The 22,481-nt window shown below is 39.1% G+C and overlaps 2 protein-coding genes across 5 annotated transcripts in view; one reads left to right on the top strand and one right to left on the bottom strand.

The window, feature by feature from the left end:
* SUGCT (succinyl-CoA:glutarate-CoA transferase) overlaps positions 1-15,846 on the bottom strand; it is a 787,630-nt gene extending 771,784 nt beyond the window's left edge. For all 4 annotated transcript variants that reach the window (XM_005888147.2, XM_070369345.1, XM_070369347.1 and 1 more), the window contains exons 1-3: positions 15,713-15,846; positions 1,247-1,298; positions 538-611 (exon numbers count right to left, since the gene is read on the bottom strand). In XM_005888147.2, coding sequence (XP_005888209.1) covers positions 538-611; positions 1,247-1,298; positions 15,713-15,812 — 226 coding nt within the window. In that variant the 5' untranslated portion in view covers positions 15,813-15,846. The remainder of the gene's footprint in view (positions 1-537; positions 612-1,246; positions 1,299-15,712) is intronic.
* MPLKIP (M-phase specific PLK1 interacting protein) lies at positions 15,458-18,312 on the top strand. The gene is made up of 2 exons (XM_005888148.2): positions 15,458-16,645; positions 17,597-18,312. Exons 1-2 carry the CDS (start codon positions 16,307-16,309, stop codon positions 17,795-17,797), a joined length of 540 nt encoding a protein of 179 aa, XP_005888210.1. The 5' UTR covers positions 15,458-16,306; the 3' UTR covers positions 17,798-18,312.
* Positions 18,313-22,481: the final 4,169 nt, after the last annotated feature.

Genomic DNA, 22,481 nt, shown 5'->3' with positions numbered 1-22,481 from the left:
CCAGGAATACCTGATTCAGTTGTACCCTAATACATACTACAGCCAATTGTGCTGCCATACTGAGGGCTTCGATCTCTGTACTGTTCCTGAGGTTTTAGAAGTTAATTTTGAAGGTGACTAGGGGAAGAGAGGCCAATACTTTTTAAATTGCACAAAGTGGCCTTAAAGTGTAGAAACACCAAAGATAAAAATATTAATTTGGGAATAGATTCAAGGAGATCATCCCTGTCTATTTTGCCCTAGAAATAAAATTAGGATATGAACCTAGTTTTACCTCTGGAAAATGCTTACTAAAAATCTGTTTCAAAAGATCAGACATGTACAGCAAGTACCACAATACTGTCAGTTACTGTCCACCCACTTACATACTGTATCATAAATACCAGACATCAATACCTGCCCTCCAAAGATTCACAAGAAACACAGGAAGAAGCATGTTATTACTTGACACTAATTTTGCTAATCAACATAAAGTATGATCTGTAAAAATAGGTTGTTTATTAGCTTGTTTCTATGTTTTAAAGAGAACAGTTTTACCTGGTCTTTCCACTTTTATAACTTCTGCTCCAAGATCTCCTAAATTCATAGTAGCAAAAGGTCCCGCCAGTACTCTACAATGTTAACAGTGATAAATAAATTCATTACCATCTTTAAGATTTTTATATTTATTTGTTTCTTAATGGTCCATCAACACAGACAAGCTCATATATATTAGTAAGAATTAAAACTGTTATAAAAGTGAATTGGCCATATGTATCAAGAGCTTTAAAAAGTATATTCCCTTTGATGCAATAATTCTACTTCCATAATTCTACCCTAAAGAAGAAACTGAAAGATTTTCTAAGGCCAAGATTTACATACAAGGAGTCTACTTTATACTAGAAAAACACTGGGGGATGACTAAGTAATTATGTGACAACTATATAATAAAATATTATCGTATATTTTTGTTGAATTTTGAATGACATGGGAAAAACAGCCAAAATATAACATAATGCGTAAAATGTGAATAAACCTATAATTTCAATATGGTTTCATTTTTTTAAAGTATACATAGATACGCAGATTAGAAAGAAATGTGTAAATATTATGTGGATTGTCCTTAGAATAATGAAATTATAGGAAATTTGTCTTTCCAAAATGTCAATGATAAGCTTACAAGCACCTTCTTATAATCCAAGAAACAAATGCTTTTTTAGAGAAGGGGAAAACTCAATCACCAAAACATAGATAAACCAATACACACCTCGTTAGATCCAGAATCTTTACACCCTCCAGTGGTTTCACATTGTCAGTATCTGGCAAAACAGAGAAAATACTTGAAGATAATTGATTACTAATTTTAGGAAGGAATAATGCATAATTTGGCTACCTGATGCAAAGAGCTGACTCATTTGAAAAGACCCTGATGCTGGGAAAGATTGAGGGCAGGAGGAGAAGGGAATGACAGAGGATAAGATGGTTGGATGGCATCACCGATTCAATGGACATAAGTTTGGGTGGGCTCCGGGTGTTGGTGTTGGACAGGGAGGCCTGGCGTGCTCCAGCTCACAGGGTCACAAAGGGTCAGACACGACTGAGCGACTGAACTGAACTGAATGCAGAATTCTTCATATTCTGAAAGTACTCTCTATTACTACCAAATAAATAAATATATTTTCCTTCAGATTACTAAAGGGAACTGTGTATAACACAGAACCCTTGACCAATCCAATTTATGAATCTGTAAAAATTTTAAAGCCTCTAACACCAGATTATTCCCCATTTAATAAAGTCCAAAGCTACACGTAAAATCATTTGCCTAATGAAAAATAAAAAGTTGGAGGAGAGAGGGTCAGAGAGGCTGAGCACAGGATTTTTAGGACACTGAAAATACTCTGTATGATACCATAATGATGGATACATGTCATTACACATTTTCCAAACTCACAAATAGAACTTTCCATCACCTGAAAGTTTCCACCTGCCCTTTGCAAACTACCTTTCCCTCCATTCCCAGCCTCAGGCAACCACTGATCTGCTTTCTGTCACTACAGTTTAATCAGCATTTTCTAAAATATTAACTAAAATAATATAGCATACACCCTTTTTTGTGTGGCTTCTTCCATTCAGCATAATGATATTGAGACTCATCCATGTTGTTGAATTTGTATAAGTACTATCCTGTTCATGGATATACATTTTTCTTTATTCTTTCTAACCTACTGAGTAGGCTCGTTTTAGGTTCCAGTGGATCAAGCTGCTATGAACATGCATGTACAAGTCTTTGTTGGACATGTTTTCATTTGACGAAATACCTAGTGGAATGGCTGGGTAATATGGTAAGGTTATGCTTAACGTTCTAAGAAACTGCCAAACAGATTTCCAAAGTGACTGTACAGCAGTACATGTGAGTTCTAGAAGCTCCACATCCTCGAAACACTAAGTATTGTTAACCTTTTTTAAATTTATTTATTTGGCTGCATTGGGTCTCAGTTGCAGCACATAGGCTCTTCAATCTTCCTTGCAGCATGCAGGATCTAGTTCCCTGACCAGGAATCAAACCGGTCTCTTGCATTGGGACCTGAGTCTTACCCACTGGACTACCAGAGAAGTCCCTTGTTAACCTTTTTAATGTTACCCATTCTAATGGGTATATGATGTTTCTCTGAGGCTTCAGTTTGCATTCCTTTGATGATTAATGCTATTCAAAATCTCTTCATGTAACAATAGGCCATTTATGTATCTTCTACTGTGAATTGTCTCACTGTTTTTTAAATACTGAAGCAAAATATTCAAAACAATGCAAAAATCCACCAACATGTGAAATGTTAAATAAGCACTGGCACATCCATATAAAAAAATACCATGCCGATGTTAAGAAAAAATGAGACAGATCTACATACCCTGACATATACAGTCGACCAAGATATATTCCTAAGTTAAAAAATAAATCAGGGACTTGCCTGGTGGTCCAGTGGTTGAGAATTCACCTTGCAATGCAGGGGAACCAGGTTCAATTCCTGATCAGGGAACTAAGATCCTACATGCTGCAAAGCAACTGTGCCACAACTAGACACTCCCAGTGCCACAGCCAAATAAATAAATAATTTTAAAAATTCAAGCTGTAGAATAGAATGTGTAATATGAGCCTATGTTTGTAAACATACATAATAATATTAATAATAATGTTGGTACCTGGAGCATTCATAATGTTCTACTCTTGGCTAAGTCTTGGGGTAAGAATTTATGGAACACTTTCACTAGCTAAGTTACTTATTTCTGTAATTTTGCTTAATCCTTAAATCAGGGGAAAAAAGAAAAAGTGAAAACATGAAGAACAAATTGAGAGAGAAACAAGATATTTTAGACAAAGTAAAACATAGAAAAAGATCTTAAATATGAGAAGATATTTTGATATCATTAGGAATGAACTGACAAGCAATTATTGTCCATAAGACTCCAAAAATATGAGTCTTCTGTACTCATCTCTTTGGGAGCCCCTGTTTTACTTCAAATGATACAGGAAATATATTTAGAGATCTCTTCAATTCATAAATCTCTTCTCATCATAAATCTATAAAGAGAAGTCTATATTTCACTACCAAGGTCAACTCACAACCGTAATAAATTAGTAAAATTTTATTTAATGATGCAAAAACTTTTAAATGAATTCATTTAACATCAGCCAATAGCATTTTACTTTTATGATCTGCGAAGATAACCAAAAAGGACTTCTAAAGCATATTTAAAGTGAAAGTGAAGTCGCTCAGTCGTGTCCGATTCTTTGCGACCCCATGGACTGTAGCCCACCAAGCTCCTCCATCCATGGAATTTTCTAGGCAAGAGTACTAGAATGGGTTGCCATTTCCTTCTCCAGGGGATATTCCCGACTCGGGGATTGAACCCGGGTCTCCCGCATTGCAGGCAGACGCTTTACCGTCTGAGCCACCAGGGAATCCCCTAAAGCATATTTAAGTCATAATCAATTAATGAGTTTTAAACAGGTAAGAGCATAAACCTTAGAGACTGAATTTAATTCTCTGCTTCACTATTTACTATCCTAATGACCTTGACCAAGGTAAACATTTCTCTGTTTCAATTTCCTCATTTGAAACACCTACATCATAGAGTTTGCAAAGATTAAGTGAAATGTTATATGGGGGCTTCCCAGTGGTGTCAGTGGTGAAGAACCCGCCTGCCAATGCAGGAGACATAAGAGACTTGGGTTTGATATCTGGGTTGGGAAGATCTCCTGGAGGAGGGCATGGCAACCTTGCGGTATTCTTGCCTGGAGAATCTCATGGACAGAAGGGCCTGGCAGGCTATAGTCCATGGGGACGCAAAGAGTCAGATATGACTGAACCGACTTAGCACACAGGCACACACAAAGTACACTTCCTGCTGCTGCTGCTGCTGCTAAGTCGCTTCAGTCCGACTCTGTGCGACCCCATAGACAGCAGCCCACTAGGCCCCTCTGTCCCTGGGATTCTCCAAGCAAGAATACTGGAGTGGGTTGCCATTTCCTTCTCCTGGCATATAGTAAATGCTCACTAATACCAACAATTGTTGTTATCATCATCATCACCAATGTAATATACAGTCCCAATACCTATTAAGTAAATAATCCAGATTTGAAAGCAATCACATGACTCATGATTAAGGAACAGAAAATAATATTATTCTCAATATTCTATACTTTAAAAAGATATCTACAGCCATATTTTGTTTCCTTATGAAAGACCAGAATAGACTGATTTCAGGGTGAAAAACAGTTGAAAAGAGCATCCTTTATAACGTAATTTGTTGAGATATAGTGAGCAGCTTGTATATCGCTCTATCTTATTTGGCCTCTAGGATGGAAAGCTATTATGTTGATATAGCTGAGTAACCATGCAAAGAAATATAATTATAGTGAAGCTGCCATCAAATTTATGCTTGCCAGAGTTGCTTCTAGGACTCCTCTGGTATTTGGCCCTAGGTTTCCATGACACAAATAAATTTGAACACCAGTGTGGATATAATTGACAGATGCCCACACAAGTGGCTCATTTGTGTGGCAGCAACCATGACATCCCTCTCCCACTGTACTAGCCAACTACTGAGACATTAAACAAAAAAGTCAAGTCCTAAAACAAACTGATCGAATATCACTATCAAATACAACATGTGATATACATCAGAAGGCTTTCTTGATTTGATATTTTTACAGAGAACTTAATTACCAGAACTTAGGAGTGAGCCAGTAGATGGATATCTCTTCCAAGCTTTATTTAGAAAAGTTAGCAGGATATTTTCTTTCTAGCACAGGTTGAGTCTTGAAGGAATTCTCTGTTCCTAATAGTATAATTTGGCAGGAAATTTTAGGGGTTCAGAGTACTTGGAAAATCAGAATCCACTGGAAAACATTCCAGGGAAACTAAAATTTTTGAGTGGTAAAAAGATAGTGTGGAAGTGACACTCAAGTTATGAGACATTTAGAGACAATTCGGTTCAGCGGTAAAGTCTACACCTGCAGTGCAGGAGCCGCAGGAGACATGGGTTCGATTCCTGGGTTGGGAAGACTCCCTGGAGGAGGAAATGGCAACCCACTCCAGTATTTTTGCTTGGAAAATGCTATGGACAGAGGAGCCTGGCAGGCTACCATCCATGGGGTCACAAAGAGTCAGACACAACTAAGTGACTAAGCACACAGAAAACAATAGAAAGATGGGTAAGAACGTATAATCGTTTATAATTCATGCTTCATTGACACTCAGTTTCTTCAGAACTGCCCTTCCCTTGCAAGGACTTGGCTATTACTGTGGGATTTGCAATCAAAGAGGTTTTAAAATGGCTGGATGCTACTATTTTAATGAAAACTTGAAGAAAAAATGCAAAAAGACTAGAAATAAAGGGCTACCAAATGATAGGTAAAGCATTACACAACCAAAGTACCAATGGGTGCTAATCCCTAATCCCTCTGCTCTTCTCACTTCCCAGTTTCTCTTGCAATTAGATTGGGGCCAAATGCCTGGGGTCTGGCCAATCACACATAAACAGAAGCAATATAAGCTTAATTCCAGCCCTAATCCTTAAAAACATCCCATTAGGTCCTCCAGGCTTCTATGGTCCTACTGCAGTGACTGTGAGCTAATTTGTACCACAGCCCCATCTAGCCTTTCCTAACCAATGAAGAAATGAGGCATGGGCAGAAGAAAAATGGTAGTCTCCTCTAAGCGAATGCAGAGCGTCCAAGCCAACCAGTTAGAGTTCCATTTCAGGGGTAAGTTGCTTCACTGCTAGCAGCAGTCATCAAACGGAGATACGTTAAGACTTTCGTAAGAAATCAATGAATCATTTTAAAGAAATCAATTTCCAGATCTTAAGCTTCCATACATATTTTTCCCCAAAACTGATCAAAGAAGACCTACAAATAAGCCTTCTTTCATGACAAGGCTTCTTACACTGGGTAAAAGGAAAGCATATTCCTCACACATTACAGATCTTACCCTCACCTTAGTTCTTACTATAAAATTTATTTGTGATAAACAAATTTTTTAATATGAACTTAGTATATGCAATGCGTTGCTAATCAAAAGTCATTTAGGAGAAAGACCACTAGTGTAGACTGGAACATTGAAGGGTAGAAAACAGTACCAACTTAGAGACTTTATAAGTAATCAATTTATAGTTATAGGATTCACAACCAAAAGTCAGGAAGCCAGAGAAAAAAGCTTCAGGGTTGAGGCCTCTTTAATGAGCCTGAAGAGAATAACTCAGGGATAACAAGTGGCTGAACCAGGAACTCATGGAGCAAATGACAGTTGTAAACTACAGAATATGAATGCCCACAAACCCATGAGACCCCTGAAACTTCACCATGTAGGTGATGAGGCTTTCTTCCAGAAGAAGACCAACCAAAGGGAAGCCCTTCGTGCGAATCAGGGAAAGTCATCCATTCCAGGGGACAACCAGCAAAACACCATCATAGGTACTTGAAGGGCATTCTAATTATCACAGAAAAGAAGAAAATGTGCGAGTGCGAGATGTGGGAGGGTGGGAACCGGGGGCAGTGTTAGATGGTGAATGTGATGAGCCTATTTTAAACACAAAAAGGGAACGGAACCCTATTTTACAGACCAACTGCAAATAAAACAGGAGGAACAGATGGAAAGGGAAGGGACAGCCTGGGAGAAGTGAGTAGACAGATACATATGTCAGAAAAAAATGTTTATGATTTGATTTGTTTTCAACAGCTTCCAATAGGTCATTCTGAAGAGAAGGAGATGTCTAGAAGAACTTAGGATACTTGCTGTGAAGTGCTATGGAACCCCTCCCAGGGATGTCTCTTTAAGTAGTAAAGATAAAAATGATTCTCTAAGCCTTTTAGAGTTTGGCGGGGTTCAGATCAGATCAGATCAGATCAGTTGCTCAGTCGTGTCCGACTCTTTGCAACCCCATGAAGCGCAGCACGCCAGGCCTCCCTGTCCATCACCAACTCCTGGAGTTCACTCAGACTCATGTCCATCAAGTCAGTGATGCCATCCAGCCATCTCATCCTCTGTCGTCCCCTTCTCCTCTTGCCCCCAAACCCTCCCAGCATCAAAGTCTTTTCCAATGAGTCAACTCTTCGCATGAGGTGGCCAAAGCACTGGAGTTTCAGCTTTAGCATCATTCCTTCCAAAGAAATCCCAGGGCTGATCTCCTTCAGAATGGACTGGTTGGATCTCCTTGCAGTCCAAGGGACTCTCAAGAGTCTTCTCCAACACCACAGTTAAAAGCATCAATTCTTCAGTGCTCAGCCTTCTTCACAGTCCAACTCTCACATCCATACATGACCACAGGGAAAACCATAGCCTTGACTAGACAAACCTTTGTTGGCAAAGTAATGTCTCTGCTTTTGAATATGCTATCTAGGTTGGTCATAACTTTCCTTCCAAGGAGTAATCATCTTTTAATTTCATGGCTGCAATCATCATCTGCAGTGATTTTGGAGCCCAGAAAAATAAAGTCTGACACTGTTTCCACTGTTTCCCCATCTATTTCCCATGAAGTGATGGGACCAGATGCCATGATCTTCGTTTTCTGAATGTTGAGCTTGAAGCCAACTTTTTCACTCTCCACTTTCACTTTCATCAAGAGGCTTTTTAGTTCCTCTTCACTTTCTGCCATAAGGGTGGTGTCATCTGCATATCTGAGGTTATTGATATTTCTCCCAGCAATCTTGATTCCAGCTTGTGTTTCTTCCAGTCCAGCGTTTCTCATGATGTACTCTGCGTAGAAGTTAAATAAACAGGGTGACAATATACAGCCTCGACATACTCCTTTTCTATTTGGAACCAGTCTGCTGTTCCATGTCCAGTTCTAACTGTTGCTTCCTGACCTGCATACAAATTTCTCAAGAGGCAGATCAGGTGGTCTGGTATTCCCATCTCTTGAAGAATTGTCCACAGTTTATTGTGATCCACACAGTCAAAGGCTTTGGCATAGTCAATAAAGTAGAAATAGATGTTTTTCTGGAACTCTCTTGCTTTTTCCATGATCCAGCGGATGTTGGCAATTTGATCTCTGTTTCCTCTGCCTTTTCTAAAACCAGCTTGAACATCAGGAAGTTCATGATTCACATATTGCTGAAGCCTGGCTTGGAGAATTTTGAGCATTACTTTACTAGCGTGTGAGATGAGTGCAATTGTACGGTAGTTTGAGCATTCTTTGGCATTGCCTTTCTTTGGGATTGGAATGAAAACTGACCTTTTCCAGTCCTGTGGCCACTGCTGAGTTTTCCAAATTTGCTGGCATATTGAGTGCAGCACTTTCACAGCATCATCTTTCAGGATTTGGAATAGCTCAACTGGAATTCTATCACCTCCACTAGCTTTGTTCGTAGTGATGCTTTCTAAGGCCCACTTGACTTCACATTCCAGGATGTCTGGCTCTAGGTCAGTGATCACACCATTGGGATTATCTGGGTCATGAAGATCTTTTTTGTACAGTTCTTCTGAGTATTCTTGCCACCTCTTCTTAATATCTTCTGCTTCTGTTAGGTCCATACCATTTCTGTCCTTTATCGAGCCCATGTTTGCCTGAAATGTTCCTTTGGTATCTCTGATTTTCTTGAAGAGATCTCTAGTCTTTCCCATTCTGTTGTTTTCCTCTATTTCTTTGCATTGATTGCTGAAGACGGCTTTCTTATCTCTTCTTGCTATTCTTTGGAACTCTGCATTCAGATGTTTATATCTTTCCTTTTCTCCTTTGCTTTTCGCTTCTCTTCTTTTCACAGCTATTTGTAAGGCGCTTTGTCCACAGCCTTGTCTAACTAAATGAAACTAAGCCATGCCCATGGGGCAAACCCAAGATGGGTTGATGGAGAGATCTGACAAAATGTGGTCCACTGGAGAAGGGAATGGCAAACCACTTCAGTATTCTTGCCTTGAGAACCCCATAAACAGTATGAAAAGGCAAAATGATAGGATACTGAAAGAGAAACTCCCCAGGTCAGTAGGTGCCCAATATGCTACTGGAGATAAGTGGAGAAATAACTCCAGAAAGAATGAAGGGATGGAGGCAAAGCAAAAGCAATACCCAGCTGTGGATGTGACTGGTGATAGAAGCAAGGTCCGATGCTGTAAAGAGCAATATTGCATAGGAAACTGGAATGTCAGGTCCATGAATCAAGGCAAATTGGAAGTGGTCAAACAAGAGACAGCAAGAGTGAATGTCGACATTCTAGGAATCAGCGAACTGAAATGGACTGGAATGGGTGAATTTAACTCAGATGACCATTATATCTACTACTGCGGACAGGAATCCCTCAGAAGAAATGGAGTAGCCATCATGGTCAACAAAAGAGTCCAAAATGCAGTACTTGGATGCAATCTCAAAAATGACAGAATGATCTCTGTTTGTTTCCAAGGCAAACCATTCAATATCACAGGAATCCACGTCTATACCCCAACCAGTAACGCTGAAGAAGCTGAAGTTGAACGGTTCTATGAAGACCTACAAGACCTTTTAGAACTAACACCCAAAAAAATGTCCTTTTCATTATAGGGGACCAGAATGCAAAAGTAGGAAGTCAAGAAACACCTGGCATAACAGGCAAATTTGGCCTTGGAATACGGAATGAAGCAGGGCAAAGACTAATAGAGTTTGCCAAGAAAATGCACTGGTCATAACAAACACCCTCTTCCAACAACACAAGAGAAGACTCTATACGTGGACATCACCAGATGGTCAACACCGAAATCATATTGATTATATTCTTTGCAGCCAAAGATGGAGAAGCTCTATACAGTCAGCAAAAACAAGACCAGGAGCTGACTGTGGCTCAGACCATGAACTCCTTATTGCCAAATTCAGACTTAAATTGAAGAAAGTAGGGAAAATCACTAGACCATTCAGGTATGACCTAAATCAAATCCCTTATGATTATACAGTGGAAGTGAGAAATAGATTTAAGGGCCTAGATCTGATAGATAGAGTGCCTGATGAGCTATGGAATGAGGTTCGTGACATTGTACAGGAGACAGGGATCAAGACTATCCCCATGGAATGGAAATTGGGGGGGTTAAGAAGGCACAATGAGGAGCATGTTTCCAAGGACAGAGGCAGGTCTTAAGGTGGCCTAGCTATGTTCTTGTTGTAAATTCATTCAAACTTTTCATACATACTATCAAACTGTCCACCAGAAAAGCAGCACCAATATATACCAGCATCAGCCGTGGAAAACAATGTTCTCCACTAGCTCCCATAACCCACAACGGCTTAGTTTTGGGAGCTTTTTGTTTACTTGTTTGTTGTAAATTCAACAGTTAAAAATTTGCACATTACTACCATTTTAATTTTCATTTACTTAGTGACAAGAAATTACACTGCTTTTCATACTTTCTCTTTTTTTTTATCTTCTCCTGTAAATAATGTTTTCTTCTTGTTGGCCCATATGTCTACGGGCACATTTATCTTTTCCTTATTGATCTGTATGGGTTCTTCATGTAGTAAGAATATTAACCTTTTATGAGTACAAAACACAAAGATACAAATTCTAGTGACATTAAAATTTTATTCACTCTTTTAAAACAAAAAATTGTATCTGGAAAAGAATAATTACATTCTTTAACATTTTTCTTCATGTCAAAGTATTCTGTCAACAATTTTATTATATTCAATAAAAACTTTCATAAGTGACTTAATGCATTAACACGTATTACACATGGGTGAATATTAATCAAAAAGAAATACACATGTATAAAACATTTCACCTGTGCTTGACTACTATGGACAATGGAAACATGCTTAGAACTGAAAAGATCATTAACAGTAGTTTGGCTCTCAGAGACAAGAACAAGTTGCTTCCAACACCTGCTTAATCAATGAGAACATTACATAAGTGATAGTTAAGTGATCTACTGTGTTCAATGCAGACCTCATCCTATTAATGAATGAGCTAATCATATCCTAGAGATGCATTTACTTTTCTACTCTTGACAGTCTTTAACATGCAACAGCTAAACAGCTAACAAGAGAAGAGGAAAACAGAGATAATCTGAAAGGCCTCAGGGAATACTATGGTAGCTTATGCTCTAAGTATATCACAGTAGCTCCACTCCACCCCCCATCCATGGGTTCCTCAACTACAGATTCAACCAATGGTGGATTGAAAATATTGGGGAAAAAATTCCCAAGAGCAAAGCTTGAATATGCCTCCCACGACTATTTACAGAGCAGTTACATTGTATTTACAACTATTTACATATTATTTACATTGTATTCGGTATTATAAAGTACACACAGAACATGTGGTTATATGCAAACACCAAACCATTTTATATAGTAAGGAACTTGAGCGTCCTTGGATTTTGGTATCCAAGGGGGTGGAATCCTGGAATCAATCCTCTGCAGATTCCGAGAGATACCAGAACAAACATTTCCAGGACTAGCTTCAGGAGCACATATACTAAAATCGGAACAAACATTTCTAACATAGAAACTATTAAATACACTCCTAAGAAGTGCTTTCATTAAAAATACATGGTCTTTAATACCCATACTTATTCAAAACCGTGGTTTCTGAAGCAGAGATCAGAGTTATTATTTCTTACATCAAGAAATGCACCATTTTCTCCCCAATTAATAAGTTGCAGGAGTCATAATGAGAGCTGGTGGACTTCACCTGCACGTCCAAGGACTGAACCCAAGGAAAGGTCCCCCAAATTATAAACCAATCAGTTTGTATGAGACAGCTGCTCGCACTGCACCTTCCCGCAAAAAAGCAGAGACAGCTAATGGCCCTAAAGTAAGCAAATTCTCCTCAGGAAGAAAGGGGGATGGTCCCTGGGCTGACTCTCTGGAATGTAAATAAATGTCTCCAGGGGGAAAGATAAACTTCACTGGGTTAACAATCTCAATCTTGGGAAAGTATCCAAGGCTCTGAGTTTTATACCCCTATGAAATATAAACATAAATTTCCTGGAAGCTCTCTACCATTTCAGTCATCTTTTAACTTCCAAGGCTTGGCCTTTAACCCAAGTTCTAGTTTTCTTAGCGTAGAAAGCCCTGACCATGCAGAAACATGAAAATATTCACTCCTTGGTAATAAGTAGTAAAAACTAACCAAAGTATTTACGTTTTCAGCACTCATTAATACCTGATGCCTACCAAACATATTGGGTTTCAAATCCTTTCTGGAGAGCCCTAGAAATTCCTCAGAGGTGCCAGAAGTGTCTTTTCAAGGAGGCAGATAAAGGAGGAAACAGAGTGAGCAGCTCTGGGAATCCCAATTCCTCCTTCAAACACGAAGCCATATGCTCTCAAAAAGGCTCTACCAAAAAAAAATTGTTTTTAATCTACTGAAAAAAAGAAACACTAAAAAAAACTTTGGTAACCCCAATAAAGATTCTCTGTCTTGGAGAAGGCAATGGCAACCCACTCCAGTCTTATAGAAACGGACAAGTTCCCATTTTCACTTACACTTAAATTTACACTTAAATCTGTGATACTCTTACTTGCATTAATATAAAACGTGTAAAACATGCATCATCAGAAAGTTAGCCAATTATTTTGGAGATCCCCATATACTTCATAGGTACTGAGAAAGTTCCTTAACGCTTTGCTTGTTGATGTCCTCTGAGTACAATGTCACTTGAAGACATCACCTAGCCATTAATAGTGTCTTCAATAAATGCACTATCCTATTTGGGATCCTGTTTTCTAAAGGTGGTCCTCCCTAAACAGTTCTACAATTCTCTTTTTGTCAGAACAATACTCGTGTTACTCACACAAATGTTAAAGTGCCCTTTTCTCCTCACAGGATTCCGACTTCATTCATGGAGCAGCCACCATACTCTTACATACATCATCCCACTTCACTTTTCTATTTCCAGGTAATACAACATAAAACTTCCTACATTTCTCTCCCCGAACTCACCACCACATAAACAAATTGAAATATGCGTCTTGGGACCTCAGACCCATCAGCTCAGGCTGTCAGATTGCAATCCCCAGGTTAACACCTGTGAAGACTCTAGCTACATTTACAAATGTTCACAATTAAAGTTATATCTACTAATCTCTAAATGTCTAAAAAAGATATGCCATGAAGTACATATTATGAAGCCATAAAGATGTTAAGTTAAACACTTTGACCTTTAAATTGGTCAAAAATGATGTACTTTAAGGACAGGAGCCAACCAAAAATGTACAGATTAATACTGGTAAAGATATAAGACTGCTGTAATCCCCACCTTTTTAGGGACTCTTTAATACCCCCCACCCCCAGTGTCTATGCTGAGAGCTTTGTACTTTCCTCCTTTCTGATAAATCCTATTTGCTTGCTACCATGAGAGTCTGCATGTTCGTGGATTCCATTCTTCAACTCCGTGAACAAGAAGTTAGATTCCCCTTTCAGTCACTTAATTTCTCTTGGACAATCTTTCTCATCTGTAAAAAGGCAAATTGCCTATACTCAGAAGTGATTCAAGTGGAATCTTCAGTTTTCATACAATTAAGAATGTGCTCTCCCTCACTCCTCCTATATATTAATACCTGAAAACATAACGGAGAGCACAATGTCATACATAATCTACTCGTCAAAAATTTCACACTTTATTTCTTGTTTCTGATACAAGTTCATATGTGTGGAAGATAACAAGATATCGCTACAGGGAAGAACATTCCAGAAGTACAAGCCAAGTAAAAAGACAACTTACAGTACTTCACTCAATTCAACAAATCATTTGCTAATTATTTAACTATTAACAAAGGTAATTTAGTCCCTGCCACCCTCATTTCTCTGCGCCCTCCCACCAAGAGGTAGACTGGTGACCTACCTCTTGATGACATTAAAGGTCATTACAAGTGAGATTCACTAACCCACTCATGTGGGTTATGATGTGACCCACTCATTCATTCAATAAATATCTGAGAGCCCAATTACCAGGCATTAAACTATGTCCAGGAAGGTGAATTTCCGGACAGGACAGTGAAAGAAAGAAGTCGCTCAGTCTTGTCCGACTCTTTGCAACCCCATGGACTGTAGCCTACCAGGCTCCTCCGTCCATGGGATTTTCCAGACAAGAGTACTGGAATGGGTTGCTATTTCCTTCTCCACGGAGTCTTCCTGACCCAGGGATCAAACCCGGGTCTCGGCATTATAGGCAGACGCTTTACCATCTGAGCCACCAGGGAAGTCACTAGGATAGAGGTATGTTTAAAGAGGGTACTCTGGGAGGATCCTCAGGCCTTAACTGCATCACAAAGCCTCAACGTGATTACCCTGCCTTGATTGATTCTACAACTTGTGTCTAAAGGAGAAATCTGAAGAACCAAATTCTCTCAAACAATGGCAAAAAAACTGCGTGTTTCTCCATTCATCAAGGATAGAAGCTAAGAAAACAACACATTCTTCAGCTTGCCACATGCCACAGAATATGTCAAACGGAAGGTGAGGAGTGGAAGCTGCAAGAATGTTCATAGGCTGAAAGGCACAGATCCACGCTACCCATTAGGCTATGATTAAATGAGTCCTAAAATTCTCTAAGATTCTTTTTCCTACAAGCTGATTTCAAGGCTCACCGTAGACTTTCATCCCCAAATTCGAAGGGAGTCAAGATAGTTTCAGAAAACTGCAATAAATCCAAATTTCATCTTCTAAATAAAATTCTGAGCCAGGTCTTCGGTTCAAAGGTGTGTTTATACCTTAGGGGTCATTTCTTGAATGATCACATTTTTCTTTATAACCAAAGGTCTGTGAAATGGCCATTATTTTAAGAGCTCTGGACAAATGTTCGTTTTGAAAATCAGGATCTCTGCTTCCTAATCACCTCCCTTACCCGACTTCATTTAACAAGAACAAGGAACGGAATAAAGTTCGGCATCTGCGAACAGTCTCACCCCCGAGTTATTTAAAGATGCAGTCTGAAATCCTTTCTGAAATGCAGCTGGTTGCAGGGGTGGGGGGTAGGGGGTACATTTTTCAAGTTATTTAAACATGGGAGACGAGGAGGGATGAGTAAGGGAGAAAGGCGAGTCCGCCCGGTAGGCCCGCGCGGGGCCCGGACCGGAACCCGGACGTCGGGCAGGGTGACCACCCGGCGATCGCGGAGCCAGGGCGCTGGGGAGACGCGAAAGGTCAGAGGGCGGGCGACCGGGTCAGCGGATACTACAGGAAGCGCACCGCTCTGCTCAGATTGCCGCCTGAGTGGGAAGGCTGGGACTGGGGTCTCTTTCGCCACCTGGACCGAGTTTCGGAGGGTACCTGACTGCGGGCGGCCGGTCCACAGCCCCGTCCCGCCGCCCCGGCGGGAGAAAAGGCCGGTTCTCCGCAGAGCGGCGACCCTCGCCAGCGACGCCAGCATTGCGCGCCGCTCACAAATCCTGGCTCCCCGAGTGGAGAACTCCGCGCTCGCGCGGCCACTGGGGGCGCCCGCGGACAACTCAGCCCTCTCCCGGCTCAGCCCTCTCCCGGCACCAGGTGGGAGGGGCCGGGCTCGGCCCGGCTGAGCTCCCTTAACCACCCACCCAGCTCTGGGCAGGCGTCTAGTCGGTGGGTCAGTCCCAACCAAAGCCCGCGAGACTTCAAAGGCCATTGCTGGGGCTTCCCCGGTGTTTGGCCTTTCCTTTATCCATTTTCCGCCTCCTTCCTTCACTTAACTCAATCTGTATCCAATTCGATAACGTACTTATCCTGCCGCCCTAGAGGAACCTTTGTGAGCCCGGAACCAATGTGCTATATAATGCTGGAGGACGGAGGAGTGTTTTGGTGAAGGACCGCCAAGTATAAGAGAAGGGTTGCTCGCGACAGTTCCGGCAGGAGAACGCGCCAGTGAGATCCTTGTCGTCGTCCGCTGAGATGCAGCGACAGAATTTTCGACCCCCGACTCCTCCTTACCCCGGCCCGGGTGTAGGAGGTTGGGGGAACGGGAGCAGCTTCCGGGGTACCCCGAGCGGAGGCGGACCGCGGCCGCCATCCCCGCGGGACGGGTACGGGAGTCCACACCACACGCCGCCGTACGGGCCCCGATCTAGGCCCTACGGGAGCGGCCTTTCTCCGCGACACGGCGGCAACTTCCCTGGGGGCCGGTTCGGGTCTCCGTCCCCTGGCGGCTACCCTGGCAACTACTCCAAGTCCCCCGCGGGGTCCCAGCAGCAATTCGGCTACTCCCCAGGGCAGCAGCAGACCCACCCCCAGGTAATAATAGCCAGCGTTTGCCGAGCTCTTACTGTATGGCAGGCATGGTACTCCCTTTACGTGGATTATTTTGACTCCTCTATGAGGTGGGATACTGTCGTTAGCCCTGTGTTGCCGATGAATAAACTGAGGCTCAGAGAAGTGTAGCTTTCTTTGTAATGCTCTACAAAGTGGCAGAGCCCGACTTGTTTCTGGAGCCCTCCTGCTTTTTCACCAGTACCGTGCCGCTTGTGCACAGGAGGATTCCCTAATTCCCTCTCCTTTGTCAGGGGCATGGCCTGTTGGTAGCAGTAGACTATGCCGAGTCCCCGCTCTCCGAGGGGGAAAAACAGCGAATGAATCCCTAGCGTAGAGCTCATCTGTCTTGAGTTATAGGCTAGTGCCATATCCCTACTGTTGGCACCTTTTTCTTTTCTTTTTCCACTTTTTTTTACCTTGGTTTTCCGAATACAACTGGCTTCTGCTCCAAGTCTTTGTAGTGTTTCTAGGATTCTGTGGTTTACAACTTAAATGTGCTTAGTAGTTTTCCAACTTTATGCTAAACCAAAACACCTCTTTGAGTGTGGAGCTAATGAGATGGGAAGGTTTAGAAATTTTGAAGCTGTAGGGTAAAAGAATTTCACCTCCAGAAATTTGCCTCCAGAAAAAATAGAGAAATAACTGAGAGAAAACTACAATTCTTATTTCATCATCAGCTTTTCATTTGGCAAAGTTAACACATTAGAAATCCAAAAGAATTTGAACTGACAGTGGGCATAAAATTATTAAGTATACCAAATTGGTTTACTTTTTAAAAACACTAGATTAAAAGAAGCATGGACTTTGAAATTGAACATAACTGGGTTCAAGACATAATTTTTAACTAGCAGTGTGACCCCCACTAGCCGCTAAAGAAAAAGTTCCACTCTTACCTCTGCTAAATGTCTTTAACTAATGATTTTTTTCCTAAAGGGTTCTCCAAGGACATCTACACCATTTGGATCAGGGCGTGGTAGAGAAAAGAGAATGTCTAATGAGTTGGAGAGTTATTTCAAGCCTTCAATGCTTGAAGACCCTTGGGCTGGCCTAGAACCAGTATCTGTAGTGGATATAAGCCAACAATACAGCAATACCCAAACATTCGCAGGCAAAAAAGGAAGATACTTTTGTTAACATTTCTGAAATTCAACTGGACGCTTCATGTGTCAGGAACATCTTGGACAAAACTTTTACTTGTAATTAAATTGAAACCTAACATGGTGACTTTGGGTAATTAGTTGTGTGTTTCATCATATCAAGTATTTTTGGTATTACAGAAGACATCTGGTAGGATAATTTGCAATATTTAGCTCTCTGGAAGTGCCTACCACAATTTAGAAGATTAACATTTTCCAAATGCTTAACATTCTTGGTTATATAATGGACATTTGCCTTTTAATGTTTTTTCCAGTGTTTTAAAATAAAGCAGTTTGTCTTTCTAGCTATATTGTGCTTTTGTCATATGCTAAAAAAGAATTATTAAAATAATGCTTTGTAATCACATAGTTAGAATTCATAAGAATATATTTTGGATACTGCTTTTGAAAATAGATAGACCATACTTTGTGCTGTAGACAGGTCTATATATTTGTTCATAGGGAAAAGGGGGTAAAGGAAGAGAATAAAAAAAATTTCTATTCATATTATAACCATTGTTCTGTGTCCATATTTTATGAAATGCTTTTGTAAAAATGCATTGAAACTTGGTAGAAAGTTAGAGAAACCCACTTACTCTTAAATTTAAAACTATTTCTAGCCTTTATACTCATTTAACTGAAAAAGGCAAGGATGGACCTATTTCTTGCATAGCTAAAGAATTCTGCGTCTGAATTTCTCTACTCCATATCTCCCAGTATTGTGGAATTATTTTCTCTTGAGTCTAGGAAGATGGCTATCAGCAGTCTCAAATCACTTCCATTGTGAAGAGAATATTTCCCAACTCTCGTCAATCCCAGTGAAGACAGATTGGTCATGCTTGGTCTTTTTTTGTAGTCTTGATCCAATAACTATGATCAAGGCAGCGTAGCATAATAAATTTGAACATGGACCCATCCCTAGAATGAGGCAGGGTCCCATGATCTTAGACCCACTAGGCCTACCGGGACTAAAGAAAGGTTTTCCAAAGGACGGAATGCTGTGTACCTATGCCTGTGGTAATGAGAAAAATATAAAGGGATTTTCATTTTCCCCAACTATTTAAACAAAACTAAGTCTTAGAACATTCAAGCTTTTTAGGTATTTTGGGGTCAATATAAGATGAAAGTATAGCTCATTAAAATTTTGTTTAAACATTCCCAGAAAGAAACTTCTAAAAGGGAAATGGTCACACCAGTTATTTGAGCCATAACCAGTTCTATTTGTATGTTAGGTCTTTGACAAAGGCAAAACAGAAAATAAGGGAAGGATTTAGATTAATAAAAGCTTCATGAGACTCAGGACTACTACTGTTACTATATTCTAATACTATTACTATACTGAAAGATGAAGAATAGAGAAATTCAGAGGCAGGCTAGTTAGGTGAGTTATTTAACTTCTCTGTGCCTCAATTTTCTTATGTGTAAAATGAAAAAATTAACAGTACCCATGTCATAGAGGTGTTGTGTTTGAGGATTAAGTGGGTTTATATGCGTGAAGACTTAGGCCAGAGCCTGGCACATAGTAAGCACTCTAAATGGCAGCTGTGACTTTCTCACTCACCCCTATATCCTCAGCTCTGAGGATGATGCCTGGAAGATAGTAGCTGCTTAATAAATATTTGGCGAATGGATGCTGACATTCTGATTACAACTACTATATTGCTCTGCCTTTATCTGCTGTATACAAAGAAGATAGTAATTTTCCCCCCAATATTCTAAAGGGAATGTCCTACTTTTCTTAACGTCTTTCTAGATGATTTGAGGTCATGATGTGTGATGAAAATTAGAGCAAGTAGAATACTTTTATTGAACTTTGTAGGTAAGAAAATCTCTAAGAAATGGGATTTAGAAATAATTATTAGGCCATTGCTTAGAGATCACTGGATTATTGACCCAAAAAAAGTCCGATGTTTTATGTTAATATATATTAGCATATTTGTAAGACATTCAAATTATAATTTTCTAATGGCTTATGTACATTTTTACTAGCTTATAAGTGTGATCTTAAACAACTAAATGTAGAATTTATTTTTTGCCAAGTTACCAACATCTGCTTCCAGATATCTGACCTTTCTGATTTTAAAAGAAACATTGTTGTCCTCGGTAAATGTAAATTGCTTTTTTGCTCTGGTTATTAGTGTACATAGTTATCAAAGGTCTTTAAACATTGATATTGATTTGTTTATGTTACTAGCCTATTTTGTTTAGCTGAGTGAAGAAATTGATCATTCTTTTAAATGAAAAATGACTTTTAATCGTTTCAGAATGCACATTTTTACCTCTGTAGAAATGTTAAATAACTTTTTTAGGGAAATTTATAGTTAAGCATGCTTCTTAAATATTCATATAGTTGAAGAACAGAAGTATAATCTATAGCTGGGTCTTAAAGACAGAGATACCTTTAAGGGATTCAGATCCAGATCCTCAGATCCCAAATGTACTCTTTGTTAAAATGATGTGTTTAAAAACATTTCTGTCATCAGTGGATGATGCTAGTTCTCTATTTTCCCTTCTGCCTTTTCATAATTACCCTTCTCCCACTTGACAAAAGATACCTATGGCAGCTTTTGTTTTTCAAAAATGATACCAACAATATTTCAGGTCCCTGAGACTCCTAGAACCTTTCTGTACCTCATCAAGATGTAAAGTTATGTCCCTGGCCTTTCAACTTGAGCAGACTGTTCTGACTGCCCAAGGAAATATAGTGAAAGTTAATTTACTTTCATTATGGGTGAAGTGTGGTCTTAGAAATCAGTTATATTGGCCGATGTGGGGATACAAAGATAGAGCTATGACAGTTTTGGTTTAATGACCTTGCCTTTCCTTTTTTGTCTACTGACTATTCAAAAAAGGATTTTTCCTTGGTGTGAATCATGTGAAAGTAAAACAAAGAGAGCATGAACATAACATGAAGAGAAAGGCACCTTATTTTTAGGAAACAAATGATAAAGTTGCTTGCCTTATCTATCTGTCTAATCTATTCAATATTGGTATAAAAGCATGATGTGTTTTGGTGAATCTGCTGTCAGGCAAACTGTCTTTTCCCCACTTTCAATAATGATAAAGAGCCTGATGAATATGTCTCAGACCTGTCTTAATAATATAATTTGCATGATTTCAAGGAGAAGTTAAAATTTCCATGTTTATTTCTGATATATTAACCTTAGATCTTCAAGTTAAAACATCTTGTTTCAGAGGTAAGTTTGTGGTTTTTATATTTACTAGAGCATTTTTCAGATTCTTTCAAAAAACATTATTATCCTTTGCCAGTTCATTATTAGATTCTGTAAATCCATATTAATTTCTTACGTGGCCCAAGCCAGCTACTTACTGTCTTTGAGACATTTCTCTCTTTTTTTTTTTCATTTCTACTTTGTGTTTACATTTAAATTAACTGAAACATATTGTGGATTTTACCCTAACTAAAACATTGTAGTCATAAGTATGTGTTGTATAAACCCTGAACTTAGTAGTGACCCAACATCTTTGCTGATTTGCTCTTAATTTTTATTCTAACATTCATCTAAGAAACTGTTATTACATGATTATATATAATCCCTTATGTACCACTTAGTAAAAATACTGCCAACTAAACTATAATATGCTATTGATTATAGGTTGCATCTCAATTTCAGAGATGTTAAAATGTGCATCTTAGTTTGATAAAACACCTTAAACAATACTTTAAAAAGCAGAACATCTATTCATGTATAGGTGTAAATGTTTTACAAAACAGTCTAGGAAAGTTCATGAAAAAAAAAAAAAAAAAGTTCATGTAACATTAGAAATCCAGCTTTACTTAATTAGGATTAATTCTTCTCAGATATTTATATTCTGTTCTAATTCTGTAAAAGGCATACTTTTCAAATGTAAAATCATGCTTCTAACCTATGTAGAGTTATCCTCAATAAATATTTGCAATTTCCAGTTTTATGGGGATATTTATGCTCTAGATTGTCTTAATTTTAAGCTCCATAAGCAAGATGATGCTCAGTGAATAAGTGATGTCTTGGTAAAGACATCTTGATGTCTTAAGTTTCCAAGGAATTGAGAAAGAAAATGGCCTGAGCAGCAAAAGACTTCAGTGAGGGTGGTTCTTCAGTTGTTTTCAACAAAATTGAAAAAAGCTTAATCAGATTATCAATTAAAGATAATTAAAAATAATCTGATGATCAATTTATTATTTCTGGCATATAACTGAAAAAGTGACATCACTATAACAAAATTTTGTCCCTTTTCACTTTCAGCATTTTTATCTATAGTTTAAAAATAGTAATATAATTGTCTCATTCTAGCATTAGTAATATTTATGGTGTCTTTATTTATTGTTTGAATAGTAATGATAATCCAGATAACAGTCTTCAAACTTGAAGGTTTATAGCCGTTTGAAATAGATTTTTTAAATTTCAATATATTTTTCACACATTTTTGAGAAACAGGTGTATGACAGGATATCAGTAAAGGACTTCTAAACATTACACTTTCATTACAATGAGATAAAAGTTACGTGGGGAAATAAAATAGAAACATGAATTGGGAATAAGGTAGTGTAAAATTTCCTACTATGTTAAGGAGTGTTTTTAGATAGCAAATTACTATGACAATTAGCTTAAAAAGTCAGTGTTACTGAATTGACTTTCTTTGCAAGATTTTGAAACTTAAAAATGTTGTTTTTATGTTAA

Source organism: Bos mutus, chromosome 4 (genome assembly GCF_027580195.1).
Source record: "Bos mutus isolate GX-2022 chromosome 4, NWIPB_WYAK_1.1, whole genome shotgun sequence".
Classification (NCBI taxonomy): Eukaryota; Metazoa; Chordata; class Mammalia; order Artiodactyla; family Bovidae; genus Bos; species Bos mutus.
This window is presented reverse-complemented; position numbering and strand designations above follow the sequence as displayed.

Bases quoted from the DNA above. Each gene is read 5' to 3' on its own strand.
- MPLKIP (XM_005888148.2), top strand. From the start codon at position 16,307: ATGCAGCGACAGAATTTTCGACCCCCGACTCCTCCTTACCCCGGCCCG. The intron at 16,646-17,596 runs GTAATAATAGCC...TTTTTCCTAAAG, and splicing joins AGCAGCAGACCCACCCCCAG to GGTTCTCCAAGGACATCTAC.